Here is a 16,721-nt window from a genome sequence, read left to right on the forward strand (position 1 = left end):
CTGGAAAAGATGTAGAAGAACTTGGAAATGCTTCCAAGGAAGTGTTCTAATAAACTGGAGCAAAAGACGTCTTCCTTGTGTGGCAGAAAGTACCAAGAAAGAGATGCCCTCTACTGCTCAGAGCAGTCTGCAGGTCCTGAATAGGTTCAAAGCCAAATCTCTGCCAGAGACCAGTTTCAGGACATCAAATTAGCCAATGCCTACAGCTTTATTCCAAAACTGGCTCTCAAGTTCTGTTCTGGAAGGACATTTGTCATGGCTCCTGCTGAGGGGAATTCTGACTGCTGCTTTTGCCATCTGTGGAGAACAGCTCAGAGGGAGCCCAGAAGCAAACAAAGGCCATCAGCGCAAGCGAACCCAGTGATCCCTCCAACAGAACAGTGCAAGGCTGCAGTCTCAAAGAATACTGATGAGGCCATTCCCCTCTACTGCTGCCACCAGTAGTTTAATGACCCTGAGGACAAGCACTGTGGCACTTACCAAATGCTCATCTGATGCTCCTGCTGCTGATCTCCAGTCCATCGGATACCACTGGCAATACAGGTGCTGCTGAGTAGATGCAGCAACACTCAGATGGCTGCAGATGGATGTCTGGATAGAAACAATGGATCCTCAGAAGAGCCTTCACTGTTGTGCTAAAGGCAGAACAATGTAACCAAGAACAGCAGAGTATGCAATGGCTGCAGTGCTGTGGGGAAATGGCTAACGTAACATGTTACAGGGACTGCTGCACTGAGCAGAGAGGAAAACAGCATCTAACACACCCTTACTGCAACACCAGGAAACCTGAAGAACATATTATTAAGACAGTAATGTGAGTGAGCTTCCCCATTAAGTTCTGGTTTGAGCTAAAGCATTTGGCTTAAACAACTGTGTGTCTTTCATAACAGCACCTAGAGCTGAATTAAAGCTTTCCAGTAATCAAGAACAGATCCACTCTTTATGGAGCTTCTGACCTTAAAAACAAAACCAACCAAACAAAACCCCAAACAATTTATCTGAACCTTTTCATGCCAGTCTGGTAACTGCAGAAACCAAGAGCAACCCCCCCCCAACATTTTGTAAGAGAATGCTCCTCTGTGTGTCAGTGCTGGCAGGCGCTAACTGTACAGTTACTGTGTATAGGCTACATCTTTTCATTCATGATTTTGTCTAAAGTTTGTGACAGGCTGAACAAGGTCACAGCTATCCAAACCCATGGCTTATGGCTTCTAGCAATCCAAAAGCTCTCTTCTACATCACTGAAACTTCACTCATGTTCTGAGATGGACTAAGAACAAACGTCATTGACCTTCAGACAGTCCTGCTGCATGTCTTTTGACACAAGTTACTCTCTCAAAGCTTTATTTACTTAACACTATTAAGCACCACTTGGAAATTCTATCTAGCTGTTGCTGGAAGAGACTCTGTCAAAGTAAGGTATTAAGCAACCTGCTCTTTTCTGATACACTGCAGCACCATTCAGCAATTCTGTTTTCCCCACATTTCCTCCATTCTTACCTTACATTGAGGCTGTTGCTGGTTTGATTCCACTTTGATTCCAGGCAACTGAAAAAAACTGAGGACGTTTTTCACATTGCCAGCTGAGGATGCTTCTCAGGTAATTCTGTATCAATATCTGCATTGTCTGATTTTTCCCTGTTGATTTTACATAACCTATAAACATTGCACCATATGCATTTTGATTACTTTGGAGTTGACTTTCAACTAGGGCAGGTTTTGAATCGGAAAAGCCCTTCTGTGCAACAGCAGTTAGCTGTTCTGGTAATCAAGTAAAGCATTTCTGGGCAACTCCCCTTTATCACTTCTTTGATCTTTCAGTTTGTCCTCTTGCTCAGGATTGTATCCCTTTTGGTTAATGCCCAATTTGAAATGCACCAGAGACCACTGAGCATCATCAGTCTTTGCACACCTCTTTGCCCATTAAAACTACAACCACTTCAAGAAAACGACTCCTGGTTCCAATTTCTTCACATGCCCTCCATGTTCTCTCCACGTGCTCCAGACCAGCAGCAAGCATCACCCATCTGGTACTTTTAAGACAAAGGTGGGCATCCCCAGCAGACCTTGTTCAAACACTTAGTATTAAGTACTCATTCTGCTGTGTGCTTTGCAAGAGAATTAACACTTGCCTGCAACGTGAGAGGATCCCTGTGCAGCCCCAGCAAGATCCTAGCTGCATTTCAAACCACATCTGACAACCCTGCTGTTTAGCAGCCCACCCATGGCATGGCTTAGTGGCCTGGACTTCCTGATAGTTGAAGCTTCAGACTTTCAGCTCCACAGGCTCCAGCAGTCCTTCATGCTGAAGCAAGCTTATTTTCTGTGTGGCAGATGCCCAAGTGAGATGACATTTCTGGGAGAAACCTAAACATTTTAAGAACCAGTTTCCTCAGCATAGAAAGGGAAGCACCATTTCTTTTTAGGGATTAAGGAGTTCAGTGTGCCATCACATCAAACACTCAGTCACCCTTGTCTTCCACAGAGAAGCTAAATCAAGATGTTGAGGTTTTCCTCTGTTGGAAAGGGAGAAGGATCAGGGTGGAGCACAGGGTCACTAGAGAAAATGCAGGCACTGTGGTCCTCTCACACGCCCACGGCTTCTCCATGCTGCCTTTCCCTTCATACCTTTGGGCAATTCTCCCCCTTCCTTTTCCCACAGCCAGGCACATCTCATGCTATGCCATATTGTGCAGGATTCCATGCAGCAAGAAAAGGTTTGTAACCACACCTGCAGCCCTCTGGGAAAAGTCAAAGCTGGATGCAGAGCTCTCAAGGTCATTGCTGAATGTTGCCTAAGAAGAGAGCAGAAAATCTCCAACTCCATTTCTTTTCGGAAGGAGAGCAGATCTCTCTGGTGTCTGACTAGACAGCTGAGGTTCCCTGTCTGTTTGGAAGCCTGTCTTACAAGAGGCAGGCAGCATATCTGTTGGAGCTGACAGGGCAGGACTAGAACTCTTGCAGTCTGGGATAAAACCAAACCACTCCAGCAGGGGTCAATAACTGTGCAGGTGATTTCAGCTTCATTCCCTGCCCCTCCCTCATGTCCCCAACACACCTTGCTATTCCTCTGGGATGAATTTCCTCCAACTGCACAGTGAAAACAGAATAAATACAGACTTCTACAGCCATAGTCTGGAGGCACACTTGTGTTGCTTCTTAGTGCAGAAGAATTCACAACTCTGAGCTCATGTGGCATGGAGAACTCAGACCAGCTCTCTGGCACCACCTCACCCCTCCCATTTGGTACAGGAGAGGTGTTCTCCTCATTACCCGAGAAAGGCTGCTTTCAATACACCACACGTCAGATGCAAGCTTTGCTCGTGCCATCTTTACATTGAATCAGCAGTGAACATTTACACAAGACATGAACAGAGAGGATGTTCTCCAGTCGGCTCAAGTTGTACATCACTTCAACTTTGGTTAAACTCATATTTTTCTACCTCCTCCTGTTACACTTCTCTTAGGAGGACATTAAGTATCCTCAGACAACATCCACCAGAGAGGTCAAGGTTAGGGACTTTTCCAGCTCTTCAACCCTGGTAGGTTCCCAAGGATAAAACACAACCACTTTCTTCTTCTCTGTCATAAGGAAACCATTATCACTGAATCTGCCCTTTATACTCCCTACATCCAGAGAAACAAATGCAGCCACTGCCGTGGTCTGGAGAACAAACACATAAACGTCATCTTGTTGGGATACAGAGGCCTGGAAGAGAAAAAAAGCCCACAAACCAACAACAACATACCCAGCACAACACACAAAGACAACACAAAGACAACAAATAAATAAAAGAAAATATACATGTTAAAGACCCACAGAGTTACACCCACACTGGGAAAGACCTGCATGTCAGTAAACCAGACTGAGCTACCACACTCCCTCAAAAATTACTGTTCTCTTCTGGAACAAAAGGGCAAACCAACAGGATTCTTGGGTAAGATTCACACAAAACCTTCAAATGTTGTTAGCCTTCCTAGAACATTCTACACATTATGGAAAATGACAAGAGAAGGCTCTGAGGAGACCTTACTGTGGCCTTCCAATATTTAAAGGGAGCCTACAAGAAAGCTGGTGAGGGACTTTTTAGGTGTCAGGTAGCGATAGGACTAAGGGGAATGGATCCAAGCTAGAGACACAGAGATTTATATTAAAAAGAAGTTCTTCACCATAACAGTGGTGAGACACTAGGACAGGTTGCCTAGGGAGGTGGTAGAAGCCCCATCCCTGGTTGTGGCTCTGGTCAACCTGATCTAGTGTGAGGTGTCCCTGCCCATGGCAGGGGGGTTAGAACTAGATGATCCCTGAGGTCCCTTCCAACCCTGACAATTCTGTGAAAATGCCACAAAATGTTATCCCTCTGCAACCTTCTTGGGGAGGTAACTAAATAAATGGTTCTCTGACTTGTACCTAGTGCTGGTGTCCTATACTTCTGCAGTGAGAGAATCTGTCCTTTTACCATCATGCTTCAGAACCTATAAATTCACAGCTACTGCAGTAGCTTTCCAATTACGTCAGTAATAGACATGCATAAAAGCAAGAGATGGTAAAAGAATCACAGCAACACAGGAGGTCACCTCATCATAATGGGACGTGGCAGTGAAGATCTTACACTGCATGTAAAAGGCAGCTGTATTGTGAAATACCAGGACAGGGTACAATGCTTTATATTAAGTTCTATCAGTAGCTAATCTCAGAGAGGCTTAAAAGCACAACCAGGATGCCTTTTCATACAACATATTCACCACCATGACATCAACTGCTCCATCAACCTCCTTTCAGGAAGAGCAGGATGTAGCAAGGTGGATGTTGGTCTGTTCTCCCAAGAAGCTAGTGACAGGACAAGAGGAAGCAACTTTGAGTTGTGCCAGGCAAGGTTTAGGTTGGATATCAGGAAAAATTACTGCAAGGGTTGTCAAACCCTGGCACAGGCTGCCCAGGGAAGTGGTTGAATCATCACCCCTGAAGGTATTTAAAGGCATAGACATGGTGCTTAGGGACATCATTTAGCCACAGAGTTGGTAGTGTTAGATTAATCACTGGATTTAATCTGAAGGGTCTTTTTCCAGCCTAAAGAAGTCTGCAGGTCTAGGATTGATTTTCAAATACCAAACTAAACATAAGAAGCAGACAAATTATGTTAAGTGCAGAAAACACATCCTGCTTACAAGGCAGACAACAGTTCATCTGTACAGAAAACCCCCCCCACATCCTTTACCTTTTGTGTTTCCTATTTTTCAAAAGCAATGCTATGAAGAGTAGCACTTGGACTGGCAACTAAACTATCTGAAAGTCCAGTTGGTTATTAGTAACTAGATATAGAAGCATCAGCTTCTCAAAACAAGGAGGGTTTTCTTTTCAATCACAGGAGCAACCCAGTTACACATCCAAGGATGTTTAGAGACATTAGGTGGTACTGCAGAGACAACACAGTCCTGGGGAAAAAGGAATAAAATTTCCCAACAGTGCTCCAGTTCCAGAGCTTTTTATTATTGATGATGTCACACAAAAAAAACCCCAAACCAACTCCAAACCCCAGCATGATTCAAACTCCAGATTGTGCAACCAGCTTAAAAAAAAAAAAATAAATAAACCCAGGCTGATTTCTTTCCTTTGTATGCTCAGGAGGCAGAGAACGCTGCCAGGAAAGAGATAAGAGGGGGAAATCTGGCCCATTTTCTTTTTGTAAAGCATTTACACTAGTCCAGATTCAAAGAGATTAACGACCTCTAATTGCCCCTTGTTTATTTAGCTGCAGTGTGGAAGCCAAACGTGAGAACAGGCAGGTCCCCATGCTGCCAACCTGATGATTAAGAATTTTGCAACACAAATTACATGCTAAGAAGTGAAGCTTAACTGTGTGCTCAACACACAGAGCATGCTTGTTCTCTCTCTTTCTGAGGCAATCTGTGAAAAAGCAGCAAAAGGACTAAATGACAGTGTTAAACATCACTGTCAGGCTCTCTGCCTTTTGGGAAGACTGACAGACTTGCCAGATATTAAGAAATAATCACTATTATGAAAATCAGAACCCTTAGCTGGAAGGCAGGGATTTGCAAGAGCAGGAAAGGAGCTTGCAATATTGCATGTTAGCAATGAGCTGAGAGCCTGAGTCCCTCAAGAGGAAATGCTGCTGGCAAAGAGGCACTCCACACAGCTCAGCTAGCATCACCTAGCACTGATGCACATTACCGCTGCACCTTGAGTACTGTGTCCAGTTCTGGGCCCCTCAGTTTAAGGACATTGAAACACTTGAACATGTCCAGAGAAGGGCAACAAGGCTGGGGAGAGGCCTTGAATACAAGCCCTATGAGGAGAGGCTGAGGGAGCTGGGATTGTTTAGCCTGGAGAAGAGGAGGCTCAGGGGTGACCTCATTGCCCTCTACAACTACCTGAGGGGTGGTTGTGGACGGGAAGGGGTTGGCCTCTTCTCCCAGGCAACCAGCACCAGAACAAGGGGACACAGTCTCAAGCTGTGCCAGGGGAGGTTTAGACTCGAGGTGAGGAGGAAGTTCTTCACCGAGTGAGTTGTTCGTCATTGGAACGGGTTGCCCAGGGAGGTGGTGGAGTCACCATCCCTGGAGGTGTTCAAGAGGGGATTGGACGTGGCACTTGGTGCCATGGTCTAGTCATGGGGTCTGTGTTGATAGGTTGGACTCGATGATCCTCGAGGTCCTTACCAACCTTAGTTATACTGTGATACAGTCTGCAAGCCAACACACTTGCCCCAATGCTATTTCCTACCTAGGGACAAAAAAAGAATGAAAGGAGCAATGCTGCAGCAGTCAGGTGAAAGCCAGTCAAAACAGAGGAAATGGAGGCCTCATTATTTCAAACAAGAACCACCCCACAAAGACAGCCCACCAGTATTATTTAGATATGCACAGAGTGACATAGGAGAAAGAAATATTAAAACTCTGCCTCCGAACTCAACATGGCAGCTAGAACTGCAACAGCTATGCAGAACCAACATCAGGTGGAAGAGGACATTGCACAGCAGGAAAGTGACTCAAACTAGCATGGTTAGCAACACCAGATGCAGTAATTCATCATGACTGATGCTTACCTTAAGTTGGGTCTTCTCTAACCCTACAGCATCCTTCAGCGAGGAAAGGAAGTGATGGTTCACAGGACTCTGGAGCCCATCTTCTCCCACAAGATAGAAGGTAACGACACAGCTTCTCCTGGTACAATTGCCACATCTCTCCAGCAAGTCATTTATGGACTCCTTGTAGATGGGGCCAGCACTTTGTGCTTTAACAGTCACACCATATTTGGCAAGGGTGCACACTGGCTCCAAAGAGCTCCAGGAGTGCACGATGACCTATCAAACATGTTGAGAGAGCACAAAGCTTGTAAGAAAAGTTACATCTGTGAAAACAACCTAGCATCCAAGGTTTTGCATTGCTCTTTGCAAGAGATGTTGGATGTTAGGAAGATGTTTTTCATCATGAGGGTGGTGAGACACTGGAACAGGCTGCCCAGGGAGGTGGTAGAAGCCTCATCCCTGGAGGTTTTTAAGGCCAGCCAGATGGGGCTCTGAGCAACCTGAGCCCATGGCAGGGGGTTGGAACACAAGGATCCTTGAGGTCCCTTCCAACCCTAACAATTCTATGATTCTATGTTCTCTTGACAGTACCAGCTGACTTCCACCTAGCAGAAGTCTCCACAAAGATGTAAACAATCAATATGGCATAGTAATTAGAGTATACAAATCTAACGAGAAATCCAGTTCAAAAGTCTAGATGTGCTGTTCTTGTTCTTGATCTACATGGCAATGTGTTTTCTTCGAGAAGCAGGGGTTGCAAATGCCTGCCAAGTCAGTGCTGGGAAATGGAATTAGTACGGCACAAATTTGTTCACTCTTCTTTTGCCCCACTCTGATTGAAAAAGGCAAACAGATTTATGGAATGGCCTGGGTTGAAAGGGACCTGCAAAGGTCATCTAGTCCGACCCCCTTTTCAGTAAGCAGAGGCATCCTCAAGGAGATCAGGTTGCCCATGCCCAGAGCCCTGTTGAGCCTCAGTTTGAGTATCTCCAAGGATGGGGCCTCAACTACCTCCCTGGGCAACCTTCATGGTAAAGAATTTGTTCCTAACATCCAATCTAAATCTACTCTTCTCTAGCCTGAAACAGATTGCTCACCATTAATTCAGGTGATACCCAGCTGGGCAATCTAGAGCTTCTGCATAACCAAACAAGATGCAGCATCTTTTTAACAGAGATTATGGAAGTCATAATAATAGAGTAAAATACACATTCCCATCACTTCATGTCAATACAGGGGCAAAACAAGGTAGCATAATCTAGACAGTAGGCATTTAATGAGAATTCCAGTTTCTGACTCTCCATACAATTTAGATTATTTCTGGCCTAACAAGAGGCAGAAGTCAGGAACAGATATTAACTCCTTTTAGAAGTTTTAGGTTCCAGCTTTTCCTTGAGTTGTGAACCAGAGCGTATCACTAGAACTGCCCTACTGCCAGTGCTTAGCTGGCCTTAGCAGGAAACTTGAGTTTAAGCCTGCAACAGTAACTCAAACCAGAAATAGAAAATTTCAGTGCAATCCTACTCTAAGAACTGGCTATTCAGAAATAACAACCATTTCCTACACTATATATGACAGTATACAAGTGACCTCACACATCTGAACATTCATGGCAGCCCAGCAGCCAGAGCAGGGAATTAGCAATGGACACACTCACACTGCTAGATGTGAAATGACATGGGAGTCATTCCAGGTTTCTAGGCTTATTCTTCCATCCTTCCCAGCCTTTTCACATGGGATGCCCTACCATCAGGAATTGTATCTTATAGTGCAAAATGGACCCTGAATTTGAGACCTGGCTGCCATATGGTTAACTGCAACAAAACATTAACAAATTCAAAAGCAAGCCTGTGTTCTAGAGAACAACTCACCAGCCCAAACAGTGCCTAAGAAATCCTAACAGTTTCTGTAGCATTATCAGAAAACAGTAAAGACTTTGACTGTAACAGGGTGACATTGCACCGGTGGTCTTGCAGTTAAAGTACACCTAGAAGGTTCTCTGGATATTCCAGAAAATAATCTAGTTCTTTTTCCCATAGCAGTGTAGTTTGAACACTGGCAAGCAACACTACAATCCTTTTTTTTTCCCCCTCTCACATAATCAGTGAATCTAGTTCTAGCACCCCAGGAACAGTTTTGTTAAGTGGTGAGCTACCATTTTTCCTACTTGGTTCTATTTAACTGTCAATCCCTGTGAGATTTCCACAGAACAGTTAATTTGAGCTATGTACCTCCAGGCTGTTAAGCAGTAGACACCACCATAAAAAGGGAGAATGCTGCCTCAAGAAGATTAAAGACAAGAATTGCACCTCACTGTGTCTGAACATGGACTTACTGAAGTTTGTCCTTACAAGGATGTGCTCATTCAGCTCCTCAGAGTTTTGCAGGAGGGACACAATGGTGGTGAAAGAGACGTCACTTACCCTCAAAGCCAGCTTGTGGTCCACGTGAAGGTCCGAGACACCATAAATATGCAACACACCGTTGTCTTCATAGGCCACAGGCAGCAGTGGTGCAAAGAAGTTCTGGGCAAAATAATGGAGCAGTTTCCACTTGCCACCATACTCTGAGAAGAGTTAAAAGAGAAAAAGATCTGTTTCTGAATCCAACCTGCACTATCTGGTCCTGCTATGGCAACATAATATCACCCTCTACCTTTTTTCACCTTTATTGGGTACAGAGAATGACCAAAGGTAATCTTGTTTTCTTTCAGCCATGGTTCTGGAAGGGATCTGATGCTCTTTCAAGCTTTTTTTTTTGAGCTTCAGCAAAAGGTCATATTTTTAAAGTGCTGGTCCTATCATTGCTATGCTGCTAGTCAATTTTTAGAACCCTTAAACACAGGAGACAGCAGCAGAACTGAGAGAGTGTACTCCACACTAAGAGGCAGCTGAAGCATCTAGGTTGTTAAGAATCCAAACAGATGAGAATTGGTGGCATTGCCACAAACTGTCACCACTGCAAAGAGCAAGAGCCTATCTTTTGATGCTTATACAAAGCTCTCTCTTGCCCTTTTCAGTTCTTCCTCAGAGGAACATCAATAGCAATGAAGAAAAAAAAAATTAAAGAAAAAAGTTCTCAGACCAAAGACAGCTCTGAGTTAGGCAAAAAGAATTTGTCAAGATCTAGAGGCAGCACTCACTGTGATGGATTTAGCAGACACACGTGCCAAACAGTCCTCTCTGCCTGTTTGATGGAAAGCTGTACATTGTTAATGGGAATGCTGGGATAGTCTGCCATTAACAACCTGGAAAAGCCATTAAACATTGCCTCCTCTCCAAAAATCTCTATTTTGCCAATGCAGCACTGCCACAACCATTTTGAAAGTGAAACTGCTTCCACTTCTATTTATTTCCATCTAGCACCTACTGTCAGTATTTTAACTCTTTCTTCAACCACAAAGTGGTACTAAAAAGAAGTAGTAAGTCAGCAGCAGTACCTCATAAGGAAAGAAAAGTTAGATACCAGTTTCATTCTCATTTCTGGCTCTCTATTTTATACAATAAATTTGAAGTTCAGAGATGCTAAAACCATTTCCAGTCATATGTTCTTGTTATTACTTGTTACCTCGCTGCTTTTTGGTGCTTGTACAAAGCTCTTAGCACTTTCACATATTTCATAATCCAGAGTGATGTAATCTTTAAAGGCTGTGCTTGTGGCTTTCACAGGGAGATCTGAACATGCTTTGCCTGCTCTCCACATAGACATAGATGAACTTTATGGAGAGCAAAGTGCATTAGCTCCAGCTTAGCACCTTGCACATCACCTTGTTTTCAGCAAGCTCACAACCAGCTAGCTTGAAGAACAGACAAGAAAAGCTCTCATCTACCTGGAAAACCCATACAAGATTCAACTGTGCTATGAGGCCAGACTTGCCAACAGAACACCACCAGCATTCCAGTTAATAGAGCTGAAGTAAACCAAAGAGATGAAGTATGAAAGAAAACTTCAGGAGAGGCTGCTGAGTTTCTTCAAAACATTGCTGATAAACTGACAAACATGCTTGGCAGACTAGTGCTCTTCAATACATGAATGAAGCCATGTTCTTGCATTCCAAGGATAATTCTTGACAGAAAATGTTGGTGGTCTAAAGGACAATTCTGCCAAACCCAGGGAGTGCTAACAAATTGCTTTCCAGGGCTGTGAAACCTGAGAAGATGAGAGCTTTGGATGGGGACGGATTATCTGAAACAGGGTGAACTGCAGGGCAGCATCTGATCCATGGAAATGGAACAGAATAAAAAAGCAATGGTCCTTGTATGAGAAAATGACACTGTGCCTAGCCTCAGGCTTTGGGAGGGGCTGAGCTCCCTGAAGCCCTCAGGACTGCCACAAAACTCTCAGGAATTTCGATTGTCACTGCAATTGCTATTGCTGACTGCAGGCCTCAGAGGCCACCATGAGCTCAGACAAGTTACGCAGCATGGGCTGAGGTTTCAAGTGCCCAATGCCTCACATTTTGAACTCCATTTATTTGACACGATGAAAATCCAGGCTTCAGCTGTTTTAAATGTGGAAATGAATAATGCAGTTGCAGTAGAACAGTTCCTGTTACTTTGTGTAACATAAAATCCCATTTCTCTTTGAATGGGCCCTTCTCTCAGTTCCTGCTGTGCCTTGCTTTCCAGCTGGATTACCTAACTACATTGCAGTGGGTACTGGAGGGGAAGGGAGAAGGTTTGCTACTCAGGAGGCAGATACAGAGATCCACAAGAAACATATTGAAGAAGGCAACTGGGAGTAAATTTGCCATTACACTTCTGTGAGGAAAAACAAACCAACCAACCAACCAAAGCATGAGTTTTTACCATTTCAGAACTCATTCTAGGGTTCAACTACTCCAGCTGCTGTTTTGGGATGTTTGAAGACATCACTAGTCTGCTTATCTTGATTAGGTTTTTAAGGTGGATATTGCTCTTCCCAAAAATCCCAAAGCAGTTTTGAAGAACCCAAATCCAACTGCTGGAGCAATTTCATACAGGAAGGGTCCTCCAAAGATAACTTTTCCAGCAACATGATCTTGATAATACAATCATTAACTTCACACAGCACAGAAAACTGAAGCTCACCAATACATTGAAGACACATTCTTCAGCTCATCTGCTGCCTTTATTTCCTTAAAACCAGGGTCACATTTCTTGGCTCAAAAATAGAAGCAAGTTGCATGCAAAATAGTTCCCTTGCCCCAAAATGGATGTAAGAAATCTGGAGATCAGCTTTGTTACTAGGAGAAATCTCAGGGCTTTAACCTTCTTGTTAAAGACATGCATGCCCAAAGGCAACAGGCAGGTTATTTAAAGTAGCCCTGGAACAGTTTTCTCTTCCTCCTCCCCTTTCAAATGGATCCTTAAAGAAACTCAGGTTCCCCCATTTTTCCTCATAATAACACAGGGTCTGCATTCCCTGGGGTATCAAACTGCAGAACCAGAAACTAAAATGAGGTTTGCAAAGCAAACCCCATTTCCCTTTTTCTGACTCTTCCCCAAAGCCCTCTACACTGATTGCAGGAGTGAGAACAAACAGTTCTCCCTGGAACCAATTTTAAATTAATTACTTCACACCATTAAATGCAACCTGAGAAGCATGCTGCTAGTTCTTTCCTCACTTCAGTCCCATGAAGTCAGATCTATTATTCTCCATAGCAGCCTGGGGTTTCCAGCTCACCAGGGGCTCTAAATATTGAGCCTGCACTAAAAGGCAGTTTTCTGTTCAAGGGAATCTCATGACAACTGAGTTGAGTTCCTGAAGGTGACACATGTTGGAGCATGGCAGTGCTCCTCACCAAAACAAACTGCATAGATGCTACAGCATTCAAAGTGGCACAACCAGCATCATAACTAGGCGCTGGCAATCAAAACAGAGTTGCGGGACTGGTTAGGCCGCACCTCGAGTCCTGTGTCCAGTTCTGGGCCCCTCAGTTTAGGAAGGATGTTGACTTGCTGGAGTATGTCCAGAGAAGGGCAAAGTTGGTGAGGGGCTTGGAAAAGCCCTGTGAGGAGAGGCTGAGGGAGCTGGGGTTGCTTAGCCTGAAGAAGAGGAGACTCAGGGGTGACCTTATTGCTCTCTACAACTACCTGAAGGGAGGTTGTAGACAGGCGGATGATGGTCTCTTCTCCCAGGCAACCAGTACCAGAACAAGAGGACAGTCTCAGGCTGCACCAGGGGAGGTTCAGGCTGGAGGTCAGGAAGTTTTACCCAGAGTGATTGCCCATTGGAATGGGCTGCCCAGGGAGGTGGTGGAGTCACCATCACTGGAGGTGTTCAGGAGGAGACTTGACAGGGTGCTTGGTTGCACGGTTTAGTTGGTTGGGTGGTGTTGGATGATAGGTTGGACACGATCTTGAAGGTCTCTTCCAACCTGGTTTATTCTATTCTAAAAGCTGTTTAGCTCTGAACTGAAGGCAGAAGTGCTATGACAGGAGTGTTGTGATGTGTTTTCATTTGATCTCAAGCAAGAATCTTAAAAGGTAGGTGGAAGGTACTACCTTCTTCCCACTTTGTGAGGAAACACTTCTGCTTTGTACTGGACGTTATGTAAGCCCCTCTGTGAAATAATAGATTTAAATAAACAACACTCCTTGGTGATACTCCTTGTGCCATCTAACCAGATGCAAAAACATGGTTTGAAGTGCAAATAAAACCAATTTCTCTGAGATTTTTGCATAATCTCAGCCATTAGCATTTCAAAAATCCCTCTACCACTGCTGCCTAATTAAATGAATATTAAACCTTTCCTCATTCCGCTGAGGGAATAGAACAAAACAAAGAGACAGCTGTATCTCTGCTGAGCTTCTTTGCTGTATACTTCAACAGCATATGAATAATTCAAGTATTTGATATATTTTCTACAATGATGTCAGCTCTGTACTTAAAAAGACACTTATGGTCTCCATGATCTCTCCATATATCAGTACACCTGTCTTTTACCAAGAGACACTTTTCCAAGCATCTTTCTCTCAAGGCACTTAAAGCCTAAGAGCATCAGCCAGTGCTAGAATCACAGAAATGAACACTGGGGTATTCCAGTTCTTAATGCAAGTCTAGAAAGTCCAGAAAGATGATCATTACAGCTGGACTGCTGTCTTCACAGTTAAATAAAATAGCCTGTTTCTTATCATAGAATTGTTAGGGTTGGAAGGGACCTCAAGGATCATCTAGTTCCAACCCCCTCTGCCACGGACAGGGACACCTCATACTACATCAGGTTGATCAGAGCCACATCCAGCCTGGCCTTCAAAACCTCCAGGGATGAGGCTTCTACCAGATCCCTGGTGTCTCACCACCCTCGTGGTGATAACTTCTTCCTAACTTCCAATCTGAATGTACCCATTTCTAGTTTTGTTCCATTCCCCCGAGTCCTTTCTCTACCTGACACCCTAAAAAGTCCCTCCCCAGCTTTCTTGTAGGCCCCCTTAAGATACTGGAAGTCACAATAAGGTCTCCTCACATCCTTCTCTCCAGACTGAATAACCCAAACTCTCTCAGCCTGTCTCCATAGGAGAGGTGCTCTAGCCCTCTGATCATCCTCATGGTCCTTCTCTGGACACCTTCCAGCACCTCCAGATCCTTCCTATACTTGGGGCTCCAGAACTGCACGCAGTAATCAAGGTGGGGTCTCACCAGAGTGATGAGAGTGGTTTGTTTTCCTTTATTGCTTGAATGAATGCAGGGGGGCAGGGGAAAGAGAGAAATATGAACAAAAATTAAAAGGCAGGGCAAGATGGGGAGGGTGGGGTGGGCTAATCTGTTGGGGTTTTATTGTTTCTTTTTTTTTAAAGTAAGGCCAAACGGCATTTTGTTCCAAGGACACATTTAACTTCACACTGACTCTTAGCTTTTCCTAGTTCACTCAAATTTCTTCACAAATTAAATTCTTGAAGATTTGCAAAATCAGAATATGTGAGAAATTAATACAAATAAATATGTAAGAAATAAAAGTGCAAGAGAATCTACCCAAGTCCTGTGGAGCTGCAAAAGAGCAGCTTCTCTTTTGAAATGACTTCTAGACGAAATGTTCAGAACATGAAACACAGCCACTTCCCTCATACCACACATTCCTCTGCCTAAGTGACTTATCTTTTCATACATCTGATTACTCCATTTTTTGTGTTCCAAAAGGAAAATAGATGTATCAGGAGAGATCATGTGCATAAATAGCACATCAGCAGAATAATTTAATCACCAAGTGATTCACCTCACCTCACATTAGACACCAAACCTCAGCTAGTCATCTTCTCCTATGAAGAGCTTCTCAGAAGCTCTGTGAAAATCAAATTCAGCATGGAGAATATAATTGTTCTCACTTATTAGACAGCTAAGGAGAAAATGAATCACACTCTGGATATAACAATCTCTCCCTCAACTGACTACAGAGGAAATCTAGATGCCTAGCCTTTACATACTAAATTCCATCCTGCTCAGAACAGACCACAGTTCTGCAGCATGTTGGCAGTGCACTGCTGTCTGCTGAAAGGAGAGGTTTTGACCATTTTTGATCATTGAAGGTACAGGATGGAAAGCCTTAGGAGGAGAGGCTGCGGGAGCTGGGGTTGTTTAGCCTGGAGGAGACTCGGGGGGGACCTTATCACACTCTGCAACTACCTGAAGGGAAGTTGTAATAAGGTGGGAGTCAGGCTCTTCTCCCAGGGAACTTGTGATGAGACAAGACAGCATGGCCTGAAACTGCACCAGGGGAGGATTAGGTTGGATGTTAGGAAGCACTTCCTCATGGAAAGGAGAATTGTAGACACTGTAATGGACAGCCCAGGGAGGTGGTGGAGTCACCATCCCTGGAGATGTTTAAGGAAAGACTGGATGTTACACTTATTGGCATGGTCCAGTTAATTGGTGGTGTTAGGTCATAGGCTGGACTTTATGATCTCAGAGGTCTATTCCAGCCTCAATAATTTTGTGATACCATGGGGACAGAGGGAACTCAGATTTGTTAGGATTTTGGAAAACATAATTATACATGGGTGCTCCTTCTTACTCTCCTATCCCACTCCGTTCTCACCCAGGGTGGCTGGGTACATGCATGCATCTGTATAGCTGAGACAATATAATCAGCAATTTCTAGGACAGGCCATTTTGAAAACAGACTTTCTTATAAGTCTCTAATTTTAAAAGAATTGAATCTGCAAAAAGTGCAAAATTTCTCTGGAAAAACCTGGGTGATACATCCCACACTGTTCCAGGAAGACCTACTCCAACACAGGAAAATCAAGAGTAGCTGAAAGTTTACCTTGTAAGAATCATAGAATCACCAAGGTTGGAAGAGACCTCAAAGATCAGCAAGCCCAACCTGTCACCACAGACCCCATGACTAAACCATGGCACCAAGTGCCACATCCAATCCCCTCTTGAACACCTCCAGGGATAGTGACGCCACCATCTCCCTGGGCAGCCCGTTCCAATGGCGAACGACTCTCTCAGTGAAGAACTTTCTCCTCACCTTGAGCCTAAACATTCCCTGGCGCAGCTTGAGACTGTGTCCTCTTGTTCTGGTGCTGGAGAGAAGAGACCAACTCCCTGCTGGCTACAACCACCCTTCAGGTAGTTGTAGAGAGCAATAAGGGGGTTATACCTGCAGACTTAACCATCACTGCATCCTAACAGGCAGGTTTGTCTGGCTTCAATTATATTATTCCCTTGGGAGAGATGAGAATATTACTT

The 16,721-nt window shown here is 44.2% G+C and overlaps 1 protein-coding gene across 9 annotated transcripts in view; it reads right to left on the reverse strand.

Moving 5' to 3' along the window:
* The window catches only part of MANBA (mannosidase beta), a 66,065-nt gene that overhangs the window by 8,429 nt on the left and 40,915 nt on the right, over window positions 1-16,721 (reverse strand). For 6 of the 9 annotated variants that reach the window (XM_068136838.1, XM_068136837.1, XM_068136830.1 and 3 more), the window contains exons 15-17: window positions 9,473-9,615; window positions 7,068-7,325; window positions 481-3,709 (exon numbers count right to left, since the gene is read on the reverse strand). In XM_068136838.1, the coding sequence (XP_067992939.1) occupies window positions 3,485-3,709; window positions 7,068-7,325; window positions 9,473-9,615 (626 nt within the window). In that variant the 3' untranslated portion in view covers window positions 481-3,484. Of the gene's footprint in view, window positions 1-480; window positions 3,710-7,067; window positions 7,326-9,472; window positions 9,616-16,721 lie in introns of those variants that run through there. The other 3 variants (XM_068136832.1, XM_068136834.1, XM_068136839.1) reach the window with 3 other exon arrangements.

The sequence above is a fragment of the Melanerpes formicivorus genome, unplaced genomic scaffold (genome assembly GCF_026170545.1).
Source record: "Melanerpes formicivorus ecotype bairdi unplaced genomic scaffold, bMelFor1.0.p_v2 SCAF_4, whole genome shotgun sequence".
Classification (NCBI taxonomy): domain Eukaryota; kingdom Metazoa; phylum Chordata; class Aves; order Piciformes; family Picidae; genus Melanerpes; species Melanerpes formicivorus.